The sequence below is a fragment of the Electrophorus electricus genome, chromosome 13, assembly GCF_013358815.1.
Source record: "Electrophorus electricus isolate fEleEle1 chromosome 13, fEleEle1.pri, whole genome shotgun sequence".
NCBI lineage: Eukaryota > Metazoa > Chordata > Actinopteri > Gymnotiformes > Gymnotidae > Electrophorus > Electrophorus electricus.
The window spans coordinates 5108799-5133108 of NC_049547.1; the positions used below are offsets into that span (position 1 = coordinate 5108799).

Consider the following 24310-nt stretch of genomic DNA (forward strand, 5'->3'; position numbering starts at 1 on the left):
TGACATTCCTTAACTTTGATCAGTAGGACATCAGAGCGCTCTCTGGGGCACGCGTGTAAACAGAACGTTCTCTGGGGCACGCGTGTAAACATGTTAAAAAGAGAGAGGGATGCTGCTGTTGCTGGTGGTTTCGTTTATAGTGATTGAGAAATCACTTGATATTAAAACATATCTTTATATTTTCATTCATTAAAGGAGACATTTCCCAAAACCCAGTCATTTTTTATTCCAGCCTTTATGTACATTGAAACTGGTAGCTAGCTACATTACGTAAATGTTTATTGACATTCATTATCTCAAGTTCTCTTTTGAAGGATCAACAATCCAGATTCATTTTTTTTCCTTTGTTTTCAGCAGCATATATTTCGCTGCTATAGTTATGATTGACAATCTTTTGATCCTCTTCCCCAGTGATCTACAAACACATGCAAGGATGTGAATGAAGATTGACTGGTGTCAAACAAGCAGTGTTGCCATTCTCCCAACCAAGACATGGCAAGAATTTATGGCACTATATTTGCCTAATCTGACAATAGCGACCATCATGAAAGACACAAATATAATTTGGTCTGAACCCAGTGCAACCAATGTATTTAATATTGCAGCAGAGCCTTCTTGGGACTGAAATCTATATATTTTAAGCAATCTCATTATGATGCCTTACCTGTGTGGGTTTTTTTTGGGGGGGCGGGGGGGGGCAAGGGGCGCATCTTCACTCCCAGTCCTGAAGAAGCATGGTCCCTGCATTTTCAGACCTTCAGCTAATTTGCTAAGGCTTCCCTGAGATAAATCAGGTCAGAACAGTGCTCGGCATTGAGCTCTGCACTGCTACGAGCCAGGACTGGGATCGAAGACTGGCAGCATAGATTTTAGAGAAACCGTATCAAAATTGGACAGCTGCAAAAACTTCCCCATGCTAACTTGAGCCTGCGTTCGCGGTAGGCTCACCCGAACTCGTCTTGAACGAGCGTACCATGAGCGTGTCCTCTGTCCCCTTCCCGACACAGGTGCTGAAGTCCATCATGCTGTTCCCCACCATTGAGCGCATGGCCTGCACCCCCCAGGGCAAGGTCATGACACCCGTGTTGTGCCAGCTGCGCTACGCTACATACCTGCCCATCTTCCTGCTCTCGTTGCTGCCCCGCTGGCTGAAGACCAGCCTGGTGCGGATGGCACTGCGAGGCTTTCACTCCCTGGACTCATCCATTATCCCAGCAGCTGTCGGCTTGATCGATGTGGACTGCGCTGGTAAGGCCACTCTCACTGTCATCGCCAGCACCTCCTCACTCGCTGTGATGTGCACTCAACCTGTCATCACAACACTGGTCAAAATATCCTTAGCAAGGAAAAAAATGTATTTGGGAGATTCTCTGTGAAATGTCCCCGTTTTGGATATGTTATTAGCAAAGGTTCAGGATATTCGTTTTGTTTCAGTATGTGTCTGTTTCCTTGGTTGTGAAGATGAACATTCTTCTCCTACTGTGATAGAGGGAAAAAAAATTTAAGACAGTTAGAAGTGGTGTCTGAATTAGGATTATGAGGATGATTAGGATTAGAATTGTGTCTATGATTAGAGACAAAAAAATAACAGGCTTTTGCAGAGTATAGAGTGCATTACCTACAGATACGGCCCTGTTCTGTAAAACTGCACTTCTGTCAGAAAAGAGAGATGAGCATTCTTCTCCTTGGGGTCCTAATGCTCTAAAGGCATCTAAAATGCCACTATTGGGCATTCTTCCAACCTTGAATTTTCAAAGTTATGCTTCTGATAAGAGGCATATTACCACGTTAGAAGGTGGTGCTTGTGGCAGCTCACATAAATGGAATCATTTGAGTAGCAGCCAACTTTTATTTATTAGAACTATTATCTAATCTCCAGGGCTTTCCATTTGCGGTGCAGATGTAGTGTTGTGAATAGGAGCAATTAATAGCCCCTTAGCTCTGAGGGGAGTTGACCTGCACAGCTCTTTCTGTTTCTCTGGGTGAAAGGCAAAGTGTTTTCCCTATCGGTCTTGGGAGGTGTATGATTGATGCTGTGATGGTTAGAGAGATTCTGCCAAAGAGGCCTTTGTAGAGCTTAGAAGGATTGGTGTGAACTCAGCTCTCATACTTGCTCGCCCTCTCTTTCTCTTTGTGTGTGTGTGTGGGTGTGTGTGTGTGGGTGTGTGTGTGTCTAAATAAATTAATCAATTAACTAATTAATTAAATAGATCTAAAAATCCAAAAAAGATTGTAGATGAGCAACAGCAGTGTACTGTAGTAAACGATGTAGAGTGTTGTAGTGTACAAAAAGTCTTCAGAGAAACATTTCGTTGTTTGGAAATGCCTTTCCTTGAAATTGAGAACATTGATGCTTTCATGTTTACTGCATGTGAAAATGGATAAAGTGTCTGTCGAGCCAAGATTGCTGATCATTTATGACCACATGACCTAATGAGGGGAACCACCCTAGATGGTCTTTAGGCAGGAGAGCGAGGTTCTCCATCACAGTGGTCCTGCATCCATCCCTGTTCCTTGTTTAGCTTTTGCTTTTTATTCTCTTCATGATGTAGGATCACCTAAAAAAAAAGAAAAAAAAGAAAAACACCCTCAGAGCATTTTTATGCTCTCAGCATTCAGGAAGGTGAGAGATTTGATCTGTGTCTCTCGCTCTCACTCTACCCCCAGCCAGGATTGTGGCCAGCGCACCAGTTTGACTTGCTCGTGGCAATGTAAAAGCATAGCATGGCCACTAGGCGCCTGTTTCCTTTAAGCGGCCTGGAACAACTTGGTGAATATGGCGGCCTGCCTCACACTTCACGTAGAACAGCTTTATGACCTTCCCCATCCTCTCCCAGACACCTGTCTGTGCTAGGGGAAAGTTGGCTAATGCTAGTGTCAATGGTGATATTTCCAAATCGTTTAGCATAAATATAAATATCAGCTTTTTCGCACTTAGAATAGTTCTACTTTATTAGCCTCATTCACATTGAGGACTGATAAAATCCGCCCAAAATATAATTTCCTAACATTTGTGCTTTCATACGTCCATGAAAAATAAGTTGGCACGTGTTTATTTATGGTCTTCGTCCACCATTAGGTGGAGCAGAACACTCGAGAAACTCCCTATAGGGCATCCACTCCGCTCTGACTCAGAGGAGGGCATCTGGAAGGTAATCTCATGCAGTGGCAGTTACACAACAGGAAACTAGAGTTTCTCATGCCTAGCCCAAATCCATTGCTTCGCAGGATGTGATGATACCACAGTGGAACATGGAAGTGAATTAATTTTGCCTTTGCTCTTACATAAAAACTATGCTTTTTAGGAAAGGAGATAATGTTACTCTTCATGCAGTTACTCTGTACAATATGCATAGTGGACTGGTTATATAAACTTGCTGTGTAAACGTCAGTCAGTGCAGGTTGTCGAGTTTGCAGAGAAAGAGCTTTTGTACATTCCAGTTCTTATTATAAGCCAAAATGCTGAAAACGTAAATGAAATGTAAATGGATAAGCTATCTAAATGGAGTTGGCACACAGGCATCATTTAAAGATGAAACCCCTCAGCTGAAAAACATTGGACAAACACCCAAAGGCACTAAAATGATCAAACCAAACGTGGTGCAGAGGCTGAAATATGTTCACTGTTTCGGGGTAACTTTAGTAAGTCATAAATTGACCACACAGATTCCTGATTTTGCACACTGGATTGTTTCGTCAATGGTTATATTGAATGATATTGAGGTTTTGGCTCCTTATGACCTCATATCCTTAGGCAAGACATTTTTGTTGAGATCTGAGAAACATCCACTCTGCTAGCTCTGGGAAAACATCTAAAATTCCTCAGATGGTCTCGGTTTTTGTTCTTTGCACAACAGTACTCCTAATCGGTGTATCTTCATTTTGTCTAATTTTATAATTAAAGTTATTGTGCCACATTGTGTTCTGCCGTGCACCAGTAATTGAATCATTGTAGTTCGTGACAGAAACTGACAAGAGCTTTACACCCTTCTAACAAAGGCTATTATTGCTGTTTTGTAACCTGGCCACTCTGATTCACAGGTGTCATTTCTCATGGAGCGCCACAAGGCATAGAAAAGTGCCACCCAAGTAGTTCTAGATTCAAGCTGTAGCTGAGAGCTAGTGACTATGGATCAGTCTCTCAAATTCTATGTAATGAGAGACGTGTTTATTTCTGTTATTTCATGGAATTGTCTCTCTCTAAACAGTAGTGTGAGATGGCCATTACTCACCTGCTTAGGTCTTGTTTGGTGCAAGAAGAAATCTGCATTGTGTTGTGGTGGCTTGTGACATTCTATCCCAACATGTTACTGAATTGGAAAGGGCAGAAGAGAGCAGTCTTGATCAAGTTTGTTTTTTCTTTAATAGAAGCACAATAAAGAGGAACATACTGAAATGGGAATCTTGTCCAGACCAGCGGCTGGCTGTTCCGTTTTTAGCGCGGATTCTTGCCAGTCTGCACAGTCAGCAGTGTCATCACCAACTTTGGATGCTGCATGGGCTGTGTGCCGCTGTGAGAAATGTCTGCAATGTTAAGGAATGACTATACAAAAGAACAAATCCACAAAAACATGTTTTGCCTTTTGAATTTTCAAGAAAGAACTCTTAAACTGGTGGCATGTTTTTCCTGTAGCCTTTCTCTTTTTGATTTTGAGTCTAAATTTTCCAGAACATTGTTTCAGTGCAGTGTCTTCATAATGTGAATAGATTCAGTTATATTCTATATGTATATGTGTCTATGATTTCATAAGTGGGCAAAAAATATGTTGAGGCTAGAATTTCTTAATTTTTCTTTTTTGCTACTACTTTGATGTCTTAGGTGATCTCACTAGGTGAGTCCATGTGCGTGTGTGTCTCCTGTACCTCTCCTGTCTGATGGTAACTAGGTGCATGTGTGAGGATGTGTAAATTGGCCTGGAATGCTATGTTCTGCCAAGCCCCCAGCCCAGACACCCCCCTGGAGATAAGTGAGATAGACCAGGGGATGTCTCGCACATCACTGGCCCACGACTGGCACACTCATCTCCCTCACTGCCTCTCCTCTCTCTCTCTCTCTCTCTTTCTCTTTCATGCTCGCTCTCTCTCGCTCCTCTCACTGTCTGATACTCTTTCTTTCCAAAATCTCCATTTTGCCTTTTACCATTCTAATTAGTCTAAAATAGGTGATGTTCAACATGTTAGGTAAATAATCTGTACAGGTCTAGTCTGTATTTAATCACAGTTTTGAAAACTGACTTGACCATTTGTTGGATCATAAGTTCGCACTGCACTGCCTGCATCTCGACAACTCCCAGTAACTAAAAATACAGGACTGCTCCTCCCTTCTGGAGACTTCGAAAGATTATCCTGAGGACTTTCTAACCTGTGTCTAAACACTTCTTTAATCTTCAACCCGAAAGCAGATTTTTTATTTTTTTTTTAACGAAAACCTAATGCCAAACAAGGTTAGCAAACTAACTTTGCTGGTATCTAAAACTTGAAGAATTGTTTGAGTGGGGTTATGTTCCTCCTCTGGTCAGCAGGAGAGGTTGGTTTGGGGGGTTTTGTTTGATTGATTTCCCCCCCCCCCCCCGAAATCTATTGAAAATTTGTTGGATTCCAATTTGAAACACTGGTATAAAACATAATATTTGGTTCCATTTTTATTCTTCTTTTTACACTAGTGATGTCAGTCTTACTAACTTAAAAACAAGTGTACTAACAAATATTGGTAGTAGATGGGTCATTTTTTAACTATTAAGTATGAAACACTAAGTATTGGCACCACCTGACAGTTACATAAATCTTTTGGATTTTGGACCCATCAGTAGTATATATCTAACTTATGTAATTTAATACTTTGTTCTAGCAGTATACCAAAGCTAACTGCTAAGTGTAATTTCATTAAGCAAAATGATAATAAATAATCTATCAGCACCTAAAGAGGTGCCTTTCTCTTCAAAATCCTGGTCTGCATCCACATGCAGCGTTAGACCCCTAAAGCTTATATTGAGCTCTTCTTTCCTTCCATAAATTACTTATTGTACTTTTGCTTCAGACCTCTCTATGTACAGCCTAGTACTGCCAAATGCCTAACTAGCCTCTCAGACATTAGTAACCTGCCATTAAGGATTAACCTTGTTCTAAAACATTACAGCTCAGATTCACTTATGTAAGCTTTGTGGTTTCAGTTATTATTTGCTTTGCTTGACCTTTTTTGGTGGAGATGGTGTAGTATAGAAAATAGATGCCTGGCCTCCCCTCTTTTTTTTTTAGGCCCAAAGTGTTTACAGTTGAGGCTGATGCAGTTTTCAGATGATGATTAATATTTGGTGCAAGGCAAAGCGGATGTGTGATCAGACCCTTGCTTCCTGTTTGCTGAATGAACCCTGCAAGTAATATAAGGAGCTTGTTGATTTGTGCGCACACCACACACACACAGTTGCACTCTTGTGCTCAGACATGCATGTACATACACTCACACCCTTGCACTGGAAGGAGAGTCAGACAGCAGAAGTCCCAGCTAAGAGGAAAGTCCCAGGGATACAGGATATGAACGCCCCTCTCACCCAGACATTTGGCCTGGTCCAGACACAGGCAACAGGATCATTCTTACTGAACACTTTCCAGGGTCATGATGTCCTGCAGCATGTATTCACTTATGAATCTTGCACGTGTGTGTGTGTGTGTGTGTGTGTGTGTGTGTGTGTGTGTGTGTGTGTGTGTGTGTGTGTGTGTGTGTGTGCGTGTGTGTGCGTGTGCACATATCTCTCTCTCTATGTTCAGGCTTCTGAGGACAGGGGAGGGGTGACTAAATGACAGCAACAGTATGTTTTCATGTGAGCAGTAGAATGATGTGCCTCATCTAATGGTTCTAATAACACATCCACGCTAATGGAATTTTCGAATGGAACGTAAGATCAAAGGTGTCGGTTATTGGGTCTCTAGGGAAGGCTTTTCTTATTTCCTCTCCAGTATCTCCTGCACAGAGCTGCACTGAAAATTCATCATAAATGAACACGGCTGGAAAGGCCCACAGACCCTCGCACAGAGGAAGGGAGAGACCGTGTATCTGTCGGATTTCAAAGTGCAGCTCGCTTCTTTGAATAATGCGTTCATGACGAATGGGAACAGATGCAGTCTTCGCCAATGTGTTGTCAAAGCCTCGTTTCACCGTTTGTTCACAGAGGTGCTTTTGTCTGGGGGGCAGGGAGAATTTAGTCATCATAGTGCTTGCTTTGTTCATATTTTGTAAATGTTTATAATGTGGTGTATGTGTCCCTGTTTATCTCTCTGCCTCTCTGCATGTCCCTGTTTGCGTTCTGTATGACACTCACACTCTCTCTCTCTCTCTCTCTCTCAGCCAATGCTATGTACATGGGAAGTCAAGAAATGAAGCTGGTGAAGGAACGAGACAACTCCACCATTCGGAAGCACCTCCGAAAGGTACACTCAGCAGAATTTGACCAATGACGGACAGCAATGCAAAATGTGACAAATTAAGAAGCACATTCAATGACCGTATGCTTGTTGCAGGTCCACAGTGCAGCTTGCTACAGAACTTTGTGATTTTCCTGCAAAAACAAACAAACAAACAAAATCAAATCAGAGAGCATACAAAAAAAAAAAAACAGGCGCTCAGACTTACCCTAAATGGCCAACAGAAATCAGATGATCTTTGTGACAGGTTTGCCCTACACTCACCCACTGTGTGTTTGCTGAGAACACCTCAAAGGATATAAGACCAAAGTGAGCGCTATGAATGCACAGCCCTATATTACCCTAGCTCTCTCTAGAGGCATGAAGAATGGGGGGGGGGGGGTGCGCGTGCGCGTGTGCGTGCGCGCGTGCGTGCGCGCGTGCGTGTGCGCGCGCGTGTGTGTGTGTGTGTGTGTGTTTTGCATTGCCTTGATGATAACCAGAGGCCACATGGCTGGGATGTTGATGACTGGTGGACTTGATCTGTCATCAGTTAAAAAGGTGATATCATTGCCGCTCTCACTCTGCTTCTCATACGCATCACTCATCTTAACCCTGAATGTCACAAGACATACAGCACCATCCTGCTGGCTTAGATGGCCACAGCGGAAACTCACTTAAAGAAGCTCACCAATGAAAGCCTGGTTCACAAGGATTCTGGAAGTCAGAATGTTAAGCCTCAAAATGCGTGTCACACCTTGCATGGCAAAGGGAGCCGTGCTCTTCATCCTGCAGCTCCTGCTCTGTGCATGCCAGCCCCAACTTTCATGGGCTTTATAGAAGTCTGGGTGGTTGACACTACCAAGCATGGCTGGCTCGTTGCCGACCAGCAAGCTTACTAAAGTAATTTTTTTATTTTGAGAGAATTGTAGGTGAAGACAGGAGGTCGTGCGTGTGAACTCCTCTTCAGCCTTAAACCACATGCATCTGACTCCTTTAGTAGATTTATAGGCTGTGGGGAAATCGATCAGGCAGGCAGATGTAGAAGTAATCACGAGTAACTGGCGCAGTCCTCAAAAGGCCAAACATTAAGCAGTTTTTCAGCAGGGTCATGCAAAGCAGTTGACAAGTTAATGTGATCTTTCTATTGTGTGTAGCACAAGAAGGCTTAACAATAAATAGCCTTCAGGAGTCGGGGGAGGTTCCATTCCAACATACTGGCTCTAACCATAGTCATCATCCACCCATGAGCTACCAAGGAAAGATGGAGGACAACATGGTTTTATGGTCAGGCTGTCTGGCTTCAAAATATCTTAATTAACGGTTCTCCATTCTCATCTTCGAAAAAGTGCTTGGTCCAGATGTGTTGATTTTTGTGTGTGGGCTTTACTATCATCAAGAGTGCCTTCTGTGAATTGAAGCCTTTTTTTTTTGTTTATGGTGTATTTATTTTCAAAGATAATACCATATGTCTCATTCACTCCATGCCACCAAGAGTCTTATTCATCAACAGCAGTACAAACGTGCAGCCGCACAGTGAGAGCCTGGATGGTTTGGGATGCTGCCCCAGGAAATGAAGGGGCCCGTGGCTATTTATTGCGAGTGGGTTTTGGCATGGTAAAACTGAGCTAAGGTCACTATGGTTTGAGAGATCAAGTAGTGTACTGTGGCTGTTTGTCAAACCGGGGGGGGGGGCACAGATTTCCCTGTTCTCTGACAGAATCTGATTCCACTCAGAAAAGGCTGATGATCGAGTGGATGAGGTGGATTGGTATGTTGGAATGTTAAATTGGTCAGTTCTGTGGCTATGGACTGGATACACTGGAATTGTTCATTACTGAGCTAAGACTGTTGGCTTATTTTGTTATTGCCAGCTATTTATAAATTCTTTCTACCAGGTGAAATATAATGTGAACATGTATGTAAATGAACACGACACATCTACTTGTTACTACCTGAGTGAAACTGTCCTCCAAAAAAAGTTGTGGAGTTTGTGTGCAAATTATAAGAATGAACCTTTAAAACACAACCCCTTTTTTTATTGGACTTTGTTCCTTGTACCTAATCTGTTGCTTTATCCTTATATATTTTTTTCTTTTTTACTCTTAAAATATTACCTATAGATCAGAATATCAAGACATACTTATAAATATTTGCCTCAAATTATGCACTAAAACTCCCATTGTTATTTTGCAAAATATTTTAAAGCATATAAAGGTACTCATGAAATACTATTACATATAAAAACCAATTCTGAGTTAAATAAATAAATAGCTTATTAGTTGTAAGTCTTGTATATAGAATCAGAAAACTGCACCACTGTTTCCCTTCTCTCTTTAACCTTTTTCTGTTTCTCTCTTATTCTGTTTCTTTCTCTCTTGCGCTCTCTCATTCTCCTCCCCAGATTATTTTTTACTACGGAGCCACAGACCACTGGTGCCCTGTGGAGTACTACCATGATATGCGAAAAGACTTTCCAGACGGGGACATTCGTCTGGCTGAAAGAGAGTTCTGCCACGCGTTTGTCTTAGACACAGGGAAAGAGATGGCCAACATAATATCAGAGTGGATCCGTGATGACCTCAAGGCTCTGTAACCCAGCACTTTGGCTTATGCAGACTTAAACTGGCCTGGTGTTCCATGCCCATTTATAGGGTTACCAGGCAGACCTTATCAAGATAATTTCAGAGGCCTTCATTAGGGTGCAGGAACCTGCTGGTTGTCGTTGTACACCCTGTAAAACATGCACTGTTTAAGTACGTGCGGGACTAATCTTGCACTTATTGTGTTATTTTACATCACAAGGGCATGGAAGGTGGACTTTTGAGACAGCAGGGGAATGCAGCTCTGTCCAAAGGCTAGGCCACATGTGTCCGGTAAAGCAACAATCAGGAATTATAAAGCACTTATTTTGTTTTTGTTGCTTAGCACTTTTAAATTGATTCTTAAGGCTTATATCTTAACCAATTTTCCATGTGCAAATGTTCTACCTACACAGTAGGAAAAAAAATAGGGGGGGGGGGGGGGGAAAAAAAATTTTTAGTGAAGCAAACCAAAAGTCTAAAAAAATTTTTTAGCTGTGCCTCACTGGCTGCTGTTTGTATTTAGATCTGTGAAAAAGTTCCAAAGCCCATGCCTTTGTGTTGTAGACAGCGGGACTGATCAGACCTGCCCTGTTATTGTTTTGGCCTGGCTTTGTCTTTAATACTAAGCCTGTGAAATATGCTGTGTACACTGTTGTAGCAAGGGTTTTTGATGTATTTGAACATTTCTGATGTTATAAGACCATACTTTCCCTTTATTGTACAAAAATTGCCATCGACCAAAAATAAAAAAGCAAGTTTATATGTAAAGCTTACGTGGCTAATGGTCATTTTGATGCTTCCCAGAATGAGAAAATTAAAGATCCACAGCTTGTACTATGTCTTGTAAGGTTGGAGACAAAGATACTGTTAAACTAGAATGCTGCTGAAATCCTTAAATCAGTATAAAACACAAACTGTATAATGAATAATTAGGGTGATAATAAATTCTATAATGTTCTCATAAGTGTTTGGCAAAGTATACTATTTGATACATACAGTTGTGTTCAAAATAATAGCAGTCCAACATAACTAACCAGATCAATCACTGTTTTTGGTAGAAATTATATTACTACATGGCAAATAACTTACCAGTCAGTCTAGTAGAGTCATAGAAAACCATCAGACCCAACATTCATGATATGCATGCTCCTGAGTTTGTGTAACTGAATAATTAATTGAAACAGGCGTGTTCAAAATAATAGCAGTGGATTAATTAGTGAGTTCATTCATTCTGTGAAAAAAACATGTCAATCAGGTGGCCCTTATTTAAGGATGACGCCAACACATGTACATGCATTTCTCTCTGAAAACCTGAGAAAAATAGATCGTTCCAGACATTGTTCAGAAGAACAGCGTACTTTGATTAAAACATTGATTCATGGCAAAGGCTCAGCCAATGATCAGCTCCAGGGTGATCAAAGATGGTTTGAAGTTACCTGTGAGTACTGTGACAATTAGAAGATGCCTGTGTGAAGCTAATCTATCGGCAAGAAGCCCCCACAAAGTCCCACTTTAAAAAAAAAAAAAAAAAAAAAAAAAAAAAAGACGTGCTGAAGAGGTTACAATTTGGCAAAGAACACATGGACTGGCCTAAAGAGAAATGGAGAAACATTTTGTGGACTGATGAAAGTAAGATTGTTCTTTTTGGATGCAAGGGCCACAGACAGTTTGTCAGACGACCCCCAAACACCGAATTCAAGCCACAGTATACTCTGAAGACAGTGAAGCATGGTGGTGCAGGCATCATGAAATGGGGATGTTTCTCTTACTATGGTGTTGGGCCTACTTATCGCATACCAGGGATCATGGATCAGTTTGCATATATCAAAATACTTGGTCATGTTGCCTTATGCTGAAGAGGAAATGCCCTTGAAATGTGTGTTTCAACAAGAAAACTACCCCAAACACACCAGTAAGCGAGCAGCATCTTGGTTCCAGACCACTAAAATCAAAGTTATGGTGTGGCCAGCCAATCCTTGGACCTTACTCCGATAGGAAACTTGTGGGGGGGACATCAAAAACGCTGTTTCTGAGGCAAAACCAAGAAATGCAGAGGAATTGTGGAAAGTTGTCGAATCATCCTGGGCTGGAATACCTGTTCACAGGTGCCAGAAGTTAGTCGAGTCTATGCAGCACAGATGTGAAGCAGTTCTCAGAAACAGGGGTTATACAACTAAATATTAGTTTAGTGATTCACAGCAATACTAAATCCTAAAGATTTTTCAGTTTATACAGTAAATATTTGAGTTTGTGAAGAAAAATGCAGATACTGCTATTTTTTGAACAGCCCAATATTCATTTTTCTTCATTTTCTGTAAAGTAATTAAAAAATCGATACATTTTTCATGTTTTGATTTTTGATATAATGTGCAGTGTTCCCAATGCATGGAAATAAAAACTATTATAAGGATTCTGAGCTTTACGTTTTTAAACACACTGCTATTATTTTGAACACAACTGTAACCCAATTAGGACTTTGTGTTTTGGTGACTTTTTTTTTTTTTTTAAACTCCACAAATTCTTGCACTCATGTGTTTTTTATTTAAACTGTAAACCTAGACTCTAAGATCATTTTAAATGGGTTTTGATTTTTTTTTCTTGGTCTGGAATGGCAGATTTGTCATAATGGCATAGAAATCAGGATAAATGTATACTGGCAGGAGTCAGATGCAGAAGACTGTGACAACAGCAGCAGCAGCACCCTGGTTCCTTTAGGAACCATAGAATTATGAATTTTCATGTCTTCCAGGTATGTGGCAGTTCAGTGAATACAGATTCTGTGTATTTGCAACAGTCACAATATGAATGGCCCTCAACATCAGGCCTGTCACTCGGAATTGATTGGTTTTATTTCCTCAGACATCATATGGAGACTCTGGAATAGTATTTTACCTGAAAAGCTGCAGTTCACTTCAACTGAAACTCATGCAGATTTTTGTGGGCCCCCTCTTGGCTGCTGAAGTATCCCAAGAGATTCTTTTATGGTTAATGGAGCAGCCAAAGAAGGGCTTGTTATAAGAAAAACTTTACAGAAGATTTTGAATCACCTCACGTGGCTCTCACTGGTTCATTATGGAAGGAGCATCTGAGTTTTCCCTCAAGAGTCCAAATGCCCACAGCAAGAGAAAGTCTCATAAACTAGTCAATCTTGTCAAACATTGCAAATCACAATGTTTTGCTGTGTGGATATGGTATGATTCCTGACTATAACAGTAGAAAATGTCCTTTGGATTTCAGTGATGGCAACCCGTAAACCAACCCTTACAATACTACCAGCAAATCCTCATCAAGCATTGGTCATAATTTTTTACAACTCCAAATGTAACCATTAGTCTTGAATTATACATAATTCCACTTTAGTTCCCACACTTAGCAAGCACTAGTGCTCAACATCTTCTGTTGTTAAAAAGCTGAACAAATGGAGAGTAAAACATCTCCAGCTGATCTGGTCCTCCGGACGTCTCAGAGGAAAGACTTGCCATGTAAACCCAGGCCTCTTTAATCTCCCTGTTCTGCCTCTTCAGAAGAGAATGACAAAGCCCCTTAATTTGCTTATCCTTGATTTAAACCAGGAGACAGGGCTAGTTCATCGAAGGAAATGGAGTAATCCCGCCCGGGTGGATTGAATTGTGGCAAAGCAAACAAGCTTTACTGTTTTACGTTTCCAAAGTGGTTTGGGTTTTTTGTGGTGATGAAGAATTGTTCCAGAGATATACAAGCTTTTTCCTGCCAAATATCATCTGCAACGGATCATATTTGTTCCACTGCTTTTCGTTACGTTTTGTTTTGACATTGTAATAGTTGCTCTTTGTTCTGTTTTTGTATCAACGTAACATTGTATGATACACTGATCTAAAGACGACCACAATAGAATAATAGACTCTCAGAATTTATACCCGTTTGCACTCCTTTGCGTGCTCTTCTGGTAATGTGAGTTTATGCAAGGTCCTATCTTATCTTTTCAGAAATGTATGTCACACCAAGTCACAGACAGCAGTTTTGACAGAACGGAGGTCATCACCCATTCTGAATTGTTTCCTCACTTCTATGTCAGCATATTATCCATTATCCATTAAAATCAGCTCTTTAAAGGTCCTACATGATGTAACGTCTTGTCATGTTCTATTATTGCTAATAGGTTTTTGAGTGACATTCAATTTTTTGTTTGCTAATGTTGACAAAACATCTCTCTTCTTACTGGCATGTGTAAATAAAATGTTATTTACCTTTTTATGTTTTACTACAGCATGGCAATATTAATGTATACTTGAACCTTATATATTTTTATGTTGAATCCCAGTCTCTGATACGGTTTTATTCTGTTAGACTAAACACTCCAGGAAGCTATTTACGTTCTAAAATTAATGATTGAATGAATTATACAATTAATTTTTAAGAAAAGGGTTAAGGGATCTCAATGTTCATGTAAACAATTTTTTACATTACATTTACATTATCTGTATTTAGAAGATGCTTTTATCCAGAGCTGTTTACAAAAGTGCTTTGTCATCGACTCATAGAATGTATCCTAACCAGTACAGTAGGTTGGAGACAAAGATAGTGTTAAACTAGAATGCTGCTGAAATCCAGAAATCAATGCTGATACTTAGAAGAAATGCAAAATGAGAATGGGTGCTGTATCAAACAATAAGTGCAATACAAAACTGGCAGTGCACATCATTTAAACTGTCCTTAAATATTGATAGCTATCACTAAAATGTATGCTCTCAAACAAACAAAAAGTTGGATTGCTTTAATCAAGAAACTTCTCTACAAAGTAGAGTCTTCCCTTCCTTTCATTTATTATACACAGTTATAGGCTGAATATAGAAGCATATTCTAATTAGAGGGGCTTTAAAGATATATGGAATTAATGAGATGATTACATGAGATTAATGGAATCCTTTAGTGGTCTGGAGGTAGTTTGAAAAAAATGGCAAATAACTTACTACACCTTTAATTAGACAAGTAACGTAATAAGTTACGATTGTACTTGAATATTTATTTTTGTGTGATCATAACCTGCATATTCAGTGAGAAGGTGACTATGCTGTCCATACAAATGGATTCAGATAATACAGTTTAATATATAGTTTAGTCTCATCACACAATGTTTTCAAATATCAGTGATCTGGATTCACAGTTACAGTGTGCATTGATTCAACAGGCAAATAATACGTGTCTTGTACTATTTCTGAAACACTAAACACATTGCTTTACTTTCTCTTGCATCACAATCCTCTGTGGACATGCACTTTGTACAAGGGCATGAAGCAATGTTTAAAAGCTTCCAAAGGGACCCCACACACATACGCCCACCTCCCCTCATACACACACACTGGAACATTCTACACACGGAGGTTCTCATAGTGCCCATAGATCATGGAGCATATAACACATTGAAACATCCCTGCCAGCAACTGAAAATATCATCTCCTCCCTTTGCCTTTTGTTAAATGGAATTCAGACTTACCTGGAATCTTTTGGTATACTTTGCTGGCAAAAAAAAAAGAGACAAAACAACCCTAATAATGATTCCGGAACTGTGGATGAGACAGTAAGTCAGTAAGGGTTTGCTTTCATTTAGATGTCTGGGAAAGAAGATTTGCTGCAGTAGCCTGTGTTTTTTGTTTGTTTTTGTTTTTGTTATCAATAGCCTTTTCTTTAATAAAATAATCTGAGCAACAATAAAAGGCCAAAAACATCGGTAAAATAAACATGAGGATACAGTTGTGGTTTGAAATTTATATAGATGTATATTTTTTACATATACTACTAAATAGTATTTCCATAAAATAAAAAAATACATAGCTGTTTACAGATAATTTACAATTGAATTATGTACACTCCCTTTCATCTTATACATAGAAACACACGCGCGCACACAGTGCATTGTCAATGGTCTAACAGAGGCATATAATCAATGGACATTTTCTATGTTTCCGTTTTTTACAATCATCATCTTATCACCATACATTAAAAACACAAATTTGCAGGGACTTGAGAGAGTTAAATGTAGTAAATGTATTCAATTAAGTCCAGTATTTTAAAATGAGTACAAACGCATACGCTGTTATTTTCAGCTTTCATTATGAGACCAAATGTTTGTTCAGTGTTTTACCATTCCATCTCATTTTTTAGACCAATACACAATAAATTGGGTATGGTAAAGTAAAACAGATGCTGTGAGATTCTTACAAAGTGAACTTCGTTTAGCGATGATGTATACAGAAAGGTCGCCAATCCCCTCGAACCGTGGCAATGCCACCACATTTACATTCATTGTCAGAAAGCAGTTGGCCTGTGCATTCGAAACACCTTCCCCTCTAAATGAGTCCACAGGCTTTTCAGGCCAAACAACAAGGCACAATAAAGAGTAGCCTTTGTAGCTCTGAGAGTCAGTAACTTCCAAAAGCTTAACACCGGTCATTAAGACCACTTAAATGCAACAGCACGACTTATCCCAGCCTCTGGGGCTAAAAGTAAGCACAATACTCGTAACAGTAATTTTGTCATTGCCTAGGTTGTTAGTGCAGTTGCCATGACAAAAGCAATGTCGTAAGTCCAAAGCTAATTTGAAGTTCATCTAACTGTCCCCTCTTCCAGCCCCAGGAGAGCCCAATAGTCCCCGGGTTTTTCTATGGGAATGAGCAGCGGTAGAACTCAGCTTGACTGACCAGGTAATAAATGTTTAGGAAAGAGTCTTGTCAATGCAATGACTTAAAACTGCTTAAAAGATGCTAAACCTCCATATCAATCTTGTGTGGATTCTCCTTATCAAAACTGCGAAAATGCAAAAAATGTTTTGCAGACGAAAATAAATCTGTTTTTAATTTGCAGAAAATATAATCAGCATAAAAATAAAATGAAAAATAATAAAAACAATTTTTTAAATGGTTACTAATAGCACATTTAGTCAAATATGTCTGCTTCTGCAAGCAGAGATACCATGTATGCCTAAACCATGACCTTCTGGTTACAGCGCGTACACATGGGCATGTATTGCTCACTGGATTTTTAGACGACAGAAAACCTATGCTGGGTCAAATCCCAAGATATGTACAGGATTGTTCTAACTAAAGAAGATCTGAAATTTCAATAGGCTAGCTCACTATGTGATGATTTCACTTTTCCTTGTTTGTTTGTTCCTTTCATGTATTTCCCACTATTTTTCAACTGTTAGCAGGTGTCTGAGGTGAGATGGCATTAGTTAGGATGTGCTCCAGGCACTGTTTATTCTAATTAAAGATGAGGAAAAAGGGGACACAAAAAGCCCTACCCATGTAGTTATCCCAGATGAGAGGGCTGTCCCACAGGGAAACACAATGCCAGGAATCATTTTGATTTTGGCTGGCCAGCTTCTTTCACGGCGTAAGGTCTGAGGTTGCAGAGTGCACTGAAGTCATCTATCTCTTTACACATTTGGACATCCTGCATAACACAGTCGTCCTGTCACGCTGCAGATGCCAAGTGTGGAGTCGGCTACACTTTACATCAGCACAAAGAGCCCTTAAATGGCTTAAGCGCAAGCAGACTTTTGAATGAAACACGAAATGACTAGCTGTGCAGTTATCTCAGGTCCTTAACAGTGCATGGTTTGTGAGTTTCCTCTCGTGGGCCAGTCAGACAATGTCCCCTGTGCCACATAAAGGAAGCAAGATGTCAGCTCTTGGGAGCATCAAATGTGTGTGGGTTATCTTGATACAAAATTCAGAACTGCCATACTCAATAAATCATTGAATGAGTTTCTTGATTTTAAAAACAACTCAATCTCCGAATGGAAAAACACATTGTGTAAAATGACCTTCAGGAAAGAGTCAAAATCAACAACTTTCAGTCAAGAAGTGTCGCCGCTGAATAAGGATGTTGTTTTGTTGTTATTGTTGTTTGTTTGTTTTTTGTTTGTTTTTCCTCAATCTTATATATTTCAGAGCTGCTATCAAATTTCTTGAGCTTCTGTTAACTTTGCCTGACACTCAGCTTAACTGAGAGTTAAGCACGCCTTTCTCCTTTACATCTTACAGTCGCATGTGATCACTGACAGACTTTTGAGTTTAAAGTGGTTCAACATTTTCTCAGCTGCTGCAAGAATACTTCAACGCTCTATCATTCCGTTTACATTATCAGGATGCAGTGTCATTTCTGGAATTCCAGGCCTTACTCCTTTTCCGATCGCGGAGTTGTTTATTCTCTACTGGGGAATTTAGTCTCTTGTGAAGAAGGGTGTTATGAACTTTTGCCTATGAGTCCCCTGGCCATTTCTTGAACACTTAAAAATGCCCATAACTGCATGCACTTCCAGACACACACACAGACACAATCGCACACACAGTTATCCACGGTAGTCCTCCCTTAACAGTTTAGGCACTTTGTCTTCTTCCTGTGAGCCTGGCAGTGCAGCACTGGGCCTCTGAACAAGAGAGGCTGCTTCGCAGTTGAAGTCTCTGGGCCGCTGGCCAGGCCCAATTCTCACACCGCTACCTGCAACCACAGCTCTCCACTACCATGTCCTCGTACTGTTTATAAACCACGTTATTCCCTGCATCAATGTAGAGGATGCTGATGGGGCTGAGCTTGGATGGCACGCAGCAGCTGGGTGGTGTGGTCTCTGGATCCATGGAGTTCATGAGTGTCTGGATGATAGCATGGTTGGTGGGCTCTAGATGCGAGCGCAGTGGGAAGTCACACACGCCCTCGCAATGGTATGCCTCGTACTCCAGTGGTGCAATGATCCAGTCGTCCCAGCCCAACTCTTTGAAGTTCACATGGAGCGGTTTCCGGCTGCAGCGCGTCCTCCTCCTACCACCTCCTTTTCCCCCGCTGCCTGTCCCGCCTCCGCCTCCACCCCCAACCCCACCTCCGGCACCGCCTCCACCAGAGCGGCCTGCCTGCAGCGTGGTCCTCCTCTGTCGTCGATTCCTGGGCCTGCCACCCCGATCCAGCCCAGGGCCAGGCGAGTTCCCACCCCGCAGGGCCTTCATCTTCTCACGGATCTCCCTGAACAAGTTCTCCTTCCGGCGGGTGTGGGAAAATGCCACAAGCAAGGCCCTCTCATGCCACATCTGGCTTTCCCAACCCAGGCCCAGAAGTGGTGGGTGCACTGCTTCCCCTGTTGAGTTTGAAATGGCAGCTATGTTGAAACACACATGGGTGCTGCCTGGGTCTGTCCTGTGCACTTTACGGTGGGCCTTCACACCAGCCCCAACATCAAACACCTCCCACGTGGATGAGGTGGCATCAAGTACATTGACGGTCCTGGAGGTGAGCAGCAGAGGCCTGTGTGAGGAGCCTGGACAGGAGTAGCTGTAAAGGAGGAGGCGGTATAGGCTTCCTCCTTGGGTCAGTAATCCCCTCAAGTCAGGTGGCGGCCTCCGCAACACCCGTAGCTCCACCTCTGTCAGCTCCTCCGCCCTTGAGAGTCCAGAGAGGTCAAAAACGTACCTCTGCTTGGCCTCAGCTGACAGCTCACCTGCATACATAAAGGAAAGCGACAAAACAACAACAAAAAGATAAGCAGACTAACCTGACACGTACAAATACGCACTGCTGGGAGGAATTCCAATAATGGGCCAGTGTTAATTTGATTTCAGCAGTGCTTTACAAGAGCCAGCTGTCTAAGGCAGAAATCTCACATTCCTCGCACTGTTGTGAACAGTCTACCGCATGGCCTGGCCTTTTTTTTCTGAAAATGCCATACAGACACTGTCAGCTCCTCTCCTCGATGAGAATAACATTCAGAGGCCTGAAATGGCTTCTCCAAATGCAAGGAGCACTGGGGCGGCCAAGGCCAGGTGGGGAGTGTTTGGCCGACCTGTCGTGCTATGACGGCCCTTGGCCGCATCTGATAATTACGCTGATCGACTGAGATGAGGGCTTGGCAGGAGGCACTCACAGCTTGTGGCCTCCAGCAAGCCTCTCCCTCCAACCTCCTGCCATGCTGCTTGAGAGGCGGCTGTGCAATTAAGAGGAGTGGCGGGTGGCCTGGACATCCAATCCGATGCTAGCCCTTAGAGAGCATCCAGACCCTGTTTCCTGAAAGCTTTTCTGGACCATGGTCATTTTAACTACTTGCTTGCCCTTAACCACTGTAGTGTGCGGGACGGTGACCTCTAGACTTTGTGTGCCTCTCCTGAGCCCATGTCACACTTTGCCATTCATGCCAGAGCCAGTGCAGGGAAGAGCGTCGCTAAGAGAGACCAGACCCAGCGCTCACAGTAAAACAAGCCCCACTGTTGACATCTGAACATCCAGCTCAACCGTGGAAGCTGGAGTGCCGAGCAACCTGAGACGCAGACCACAGTTTCATGGTTAAGACATGAAGGGGATTCTTCCAGTATGAGCGGGTTGCACGAGAACCCAAGGCCAGATCTGGCTATATTGTGTCGACTGCATATCTAGAGACAGAATGAAGAATAACGAGTAATTGCAAACAGCATCTCAGCGGCTGGCCCCACAGTACCTAGTCGAAGCTGCCTCACGGACCCCTCTCTCACACCGAGACATAGAGCTGCTGTCAAAATGAAGGTTAAACAGAATGGGGGGATTGGTAAACGCAGGGCAGCGCATCCTTTTCTAGCACTAATCTACATATACTAGACATAACAATGACATAACCTAAAAGATAATTATTTGAAGAAGCACTCATGGAATTACATTGCATTACAGTCAACCATTTAAAACTTTTAAGTAGTTCTACAACCCGTGGCTGAATTTTCCCTCAAGACTTTCAGACCGTGGAAGGTCCTTTCAGACCGTGGCTGGAGTTGTTTTATGCCATCTGATGGTGTATGCAAAATGATATAATGATTCCAATTAAAATTCAAATGAGTCCTAAACAGTATAGCTCTTCTAAGATCACAGGACTGCAAGTTAGAAGAAGGTTCATTTATTGTTGCAGTTGTTATTGTAGCTGTTCGTTTTAATTTCTGATTTCGAGTTAATAAATGACAAGGCAATTTATTTATGTAAATGGGACTCGCTTATAACGTAGGAAACGTTTAAGTAAGGTGTAGAGCATATTTTTACCTTTCTGTCTATTGTTAACCCGTTAACGAAGGATGGAATTCTGCACACCTCTCTTTATTTGGGATAATAACACATTAGAATTATTATGCATATAAGATCTGTAGTGGTCATGATAATGTTTATTTGAACACGAGTTTTGAATTAGGCGTTTCTCTCACTTTATCAGCAACACCTGGGGAGGGAACGCACGCTCTTCCAAGCATTTAGCTCAAGATGCCAGTGAAGTTTATTTATCACAGATGTTGGAAATTCGACACATTTGACTTAATGTTTCCTATGTATTTTAAGTAAGCTATTTTAAACACTCAGACTGGAAAAACAACTCCTAGAATAATAAATCAAAAGGAGGCATTATAATACTATAGAGACGCACGGACACAAATTCGCAACACCCCAGTAAAGTCCAAACAGTCGCTTACTCATTTTCCCGACCCCTTATTACCGAACATCTTAAAATAAACTAAAATTATTTGACTCTGGTGGTGCAAGACTGGCTTCACCGTAAGAGATGTCTACCTACCGAAACAGTTTTGAATACAGTTGTCACATTTGTACTTTCCCAATATAGCTATATTATCACAACACCCTTAAAATACGTTGTTAAAAAATCTGAAACAAACGACGGATAAAAAACTTACACACGTCCCGCTGACTCTTATTGTCTGATCAATAACACCCACCTTTCTCCTGTTCTACAAAGCTGGTTACTGTGTTGGCATGTCTCCGCAAGCGTGTCACGTTGTTGTTTGCCCCTTTTCGATCGAGCTTTGATAAGGTCCTGTACAGAGATATCATGTATGATGGTATATGGACAGAGGTTCCGTTCCATGGAGGGTCATTCCGGGAGACTGCTCTCAGGTCTCCTAAACTGTGCGCATCCAGATGTGATTCAACCCCGTTATCGGGCGCGCCAGAGGAGGACTGCAGTGACCCAAGTACCACAGCCGCAAGAACATTCCCAAAATAAAAGGAAAACCATAAGATGGCAGAGGCAATCTTCCTAGGATTCATTTTCAGTGGTCTCTGGCCGAAAATGCAAAAGCTGGATGGATATTATGACTTTGGGAACTCCCCTTTGCTCTTTAGATAGTGTTAATATCTTGAATCTGAGTAAATCTGGGGTGTAGGAACGGCTGTTGCGCCGAATGCAGCCAGCGCCCCCAGAGGCCAAACTAAATTACTTCGCAAACCATCTGCCGCCCCAACAGCGATTCAGAACTTTAACAGGCAGTTACGGACGATCTGTTTCCAACTAAACAGGTAATGCGGGATATTAGTATATAGAATTGACATGTCTTGGAGCAACCGTTTATTTTTCAATCATTCAAATTTGTATAGCACTAAATGGTGATTGACACGCATAATAAAGTAGTACATTACTTGCGTCTCGACGTCGACGTTTAATCCCTAGTTTAATGTGCGAGCGTCGCCATCGTGTGTTGATAAGAAGAGTTACATCTCCCAGTTGTGAAACTACTCTTGGAGCGAACGAAACGTCGGAACATGAGCAAATATATGGAGTTTCAGTCCCCCCAGGTTGGGAGGGTTAGGCGAAAAATGTATTAGATTTCTAATGCTAGATTTTTGATTACACATTAAAATGTATATGCAAACTTATATAGGCCTATATGTATATGTAAACTTTCCTTTACATATGGATCACGTTTTAAAGCTTTATCTTCAAATAAAGACAACTTACATTTAATTTACTCAAAATATATAAAGTAACATGAAACAAATCATATGTTCGCAATAAACAAACCTCGTGTCCACATGAAGCTATGAGTACTCTAGGTAGGAACACAAAATATGGTAGCCTACACATTTTAAATCTTTCAATAAACTCACTGCCTGCGTTATAACCATCACAAAAATACTGAAGGCGTTACATGTATTTCGTTACTACCAAACACTGCAGTCCGCCTGTTCTTACCATGGTTTAAAACAATTTATTAGTTTTATGTAAAAATAATAATAAAAAATAATAATAATCTGTAACAAAAATGAAAAATTATTTTTGTATTCAAGTTTCAACATAAAATAGTATATTGCCCTAATGAGGACAACATTTGCTTGCAATTGTCCTCTGCTTGTGAATTGTTTAAAAAAAACTTCACCCTTTCTGAATAAAATATCTTCTTAATGAAAGTACCACTGGACTGTGAATCTGAAGGAAAGCTGAAAAAATGAACACCAAAGAGCATTCTAAAGAAAATCAGAGATAATGTTATAGATATGCTATAGAGAGGAAGCGATTATAAAATAATATGCAAGTACCTGGTTTTGCGGTCAGATGAGGTTTAAAAAATGGAGCTGTTTGACCAATATTCAAAACAGTATGTGTGGCGCAAATATAACATTTCTCATTGCTCAACAAACAAGGGTGGCAACACCATGTTGTGGAGATACTTTTCTTCAGCAGGGACTGGGCATCATTGTTAAAACTGAAGGATGGATGCATGGAGCAAAATACAGGGAAACTAGTCAGGATACAGGAAAAGATGGATGCAGAAAATATGGAGCAATCCTTGGTGAAAAACTTTTCCAGATTACCCAAGATCTCAGGTTGGGGAGAAGGTTTACATTTCAACAAGACAACATGAAGCAGACTGCTAGCAAAACTGGAGTGGCTTTGGGAAAACTTTGTGGAAGTCCTGGCGTGGCCCAGACAGAACCCAATAAAGCATCTTTAAAGAGATGGGAAGATGGTTATGCTGCAATACTCCCCATACAATCTGTCTGAACTTGAACAATTCTGCCAAGAAGAGTGGGAGAAACACTGAACATAAAGGTGTGCCAAGCTTGTAGGATCATTCCCAAGAAGCACTGAAAGTATCATTGCTGCCAAAGCTGCTATAACCAAGTACTAAGTGAAGGGTATGAACAAATATAAAAGTAAATGTATTTAAAATACGATGAAATAAACATTCTAAAAACCTGTTTTTGCTCTGTCTTTGGTCAGGCATGTGTAGACTGAGAAGAAATTAGTCTTTTTGATTTTAAGGTGAGCCTGAAACATACCAAAATATTGAATACCAAAATATTATACCAAAATATTGAAGGGTCTGGATATCAATCAAAATTACATAAGCCCATCAATATTTGAAAATCTTCACATTACTATAAATAACCTGCCATGGGTCAAATACATTACAAATACATTGCTTTGTAATTAATTAATTAATCTTGCTGTATCAAATAGTATGTTCATGCAGTGTGTATATAGAAACAAGAGAATAGGGCCAAAGTAGAAGTGGTTTCTATTCTACAAAGTTACCTGTTGTCACTTACCCTTTTCACAC

The 24310-nt window shown here is 41.0% G+C and overlaps 2 protein-coding genes across 3 annotated transcripts in view; one reads left to right on the top strand and one right to left on the bottom strand.

Annotated features, from left to right (window-relative positions):
* ldah (lipid droplet associated hydrolase) overlaps nucleotides 1-10331 on the top strand; it is a 33937-nt gene extending 23606 nt beyond the window's left edge. For both annotated transcript variants that reach the window (XM_027008897.2, XM_027008898.2), the window contains exons 5-7: nucleotides 1008-1248; nucleotides 7343-7425; nucleotides 9803-10331. In XM_027008897.2, coding sequence (XP_026864698.2) covers nucleotides 1008-1248; nucleotides 7343-7425; nucleotides 9803-9994 — 516 coding nt within the window. In that variant the 3' untranslated portion in view covers nucleotides 9995-10331. The remainder of the gene's footprint in view (nucleotides 1-1007; nucleotides 1249-7342; nucleotides 7426-9802) is intronic.
* Nucleotides 10332-15802: 5471 nt separating this feature from the next.
* gdf7 (growth differentiation factor 7) lies at nucleotides 15803-22076 on the bottom strand. Its single transcript, XM_027008883.2, has 2 exons — nucleotides 21689-22076; nucleotides 15803-19452 (listed from the first exon to the last, which is right to left on the bottom strand). Exons 1-2 carry the CDS (start codon nucleotides 22017-22019, stop codon nucleotides 18461-18463), a joined length of 1323 nt encoding a protein of 440 aa, XP_026864684.1. The 5' UTR covers nucleotides 22020-22076; the 3' UTR covers nucleotides 15803-18460.
* Nucleotides 22077-24310: the final 2234 nt, after the last annotated feature.

What these genes read in the sequence shown, in the direction of transcription:
- gdf7 (XM_027008883.2), bottom strand. Translation starts at nt 22,019, where the DNA reads ATGAATCCTAGGAAGATTGCCTCTGCCATCTTATGGTTTTCCTTTTAT. An exon ending in CTTTGTAGAACAGGAGAAAG is followed by an intron (nt 19,453 to 21,688) that starts GTGGGTGTTATT and finishes TTATGTATGCAG; the next exon opens with GTGAGCTGTCAGCTGAGGCC.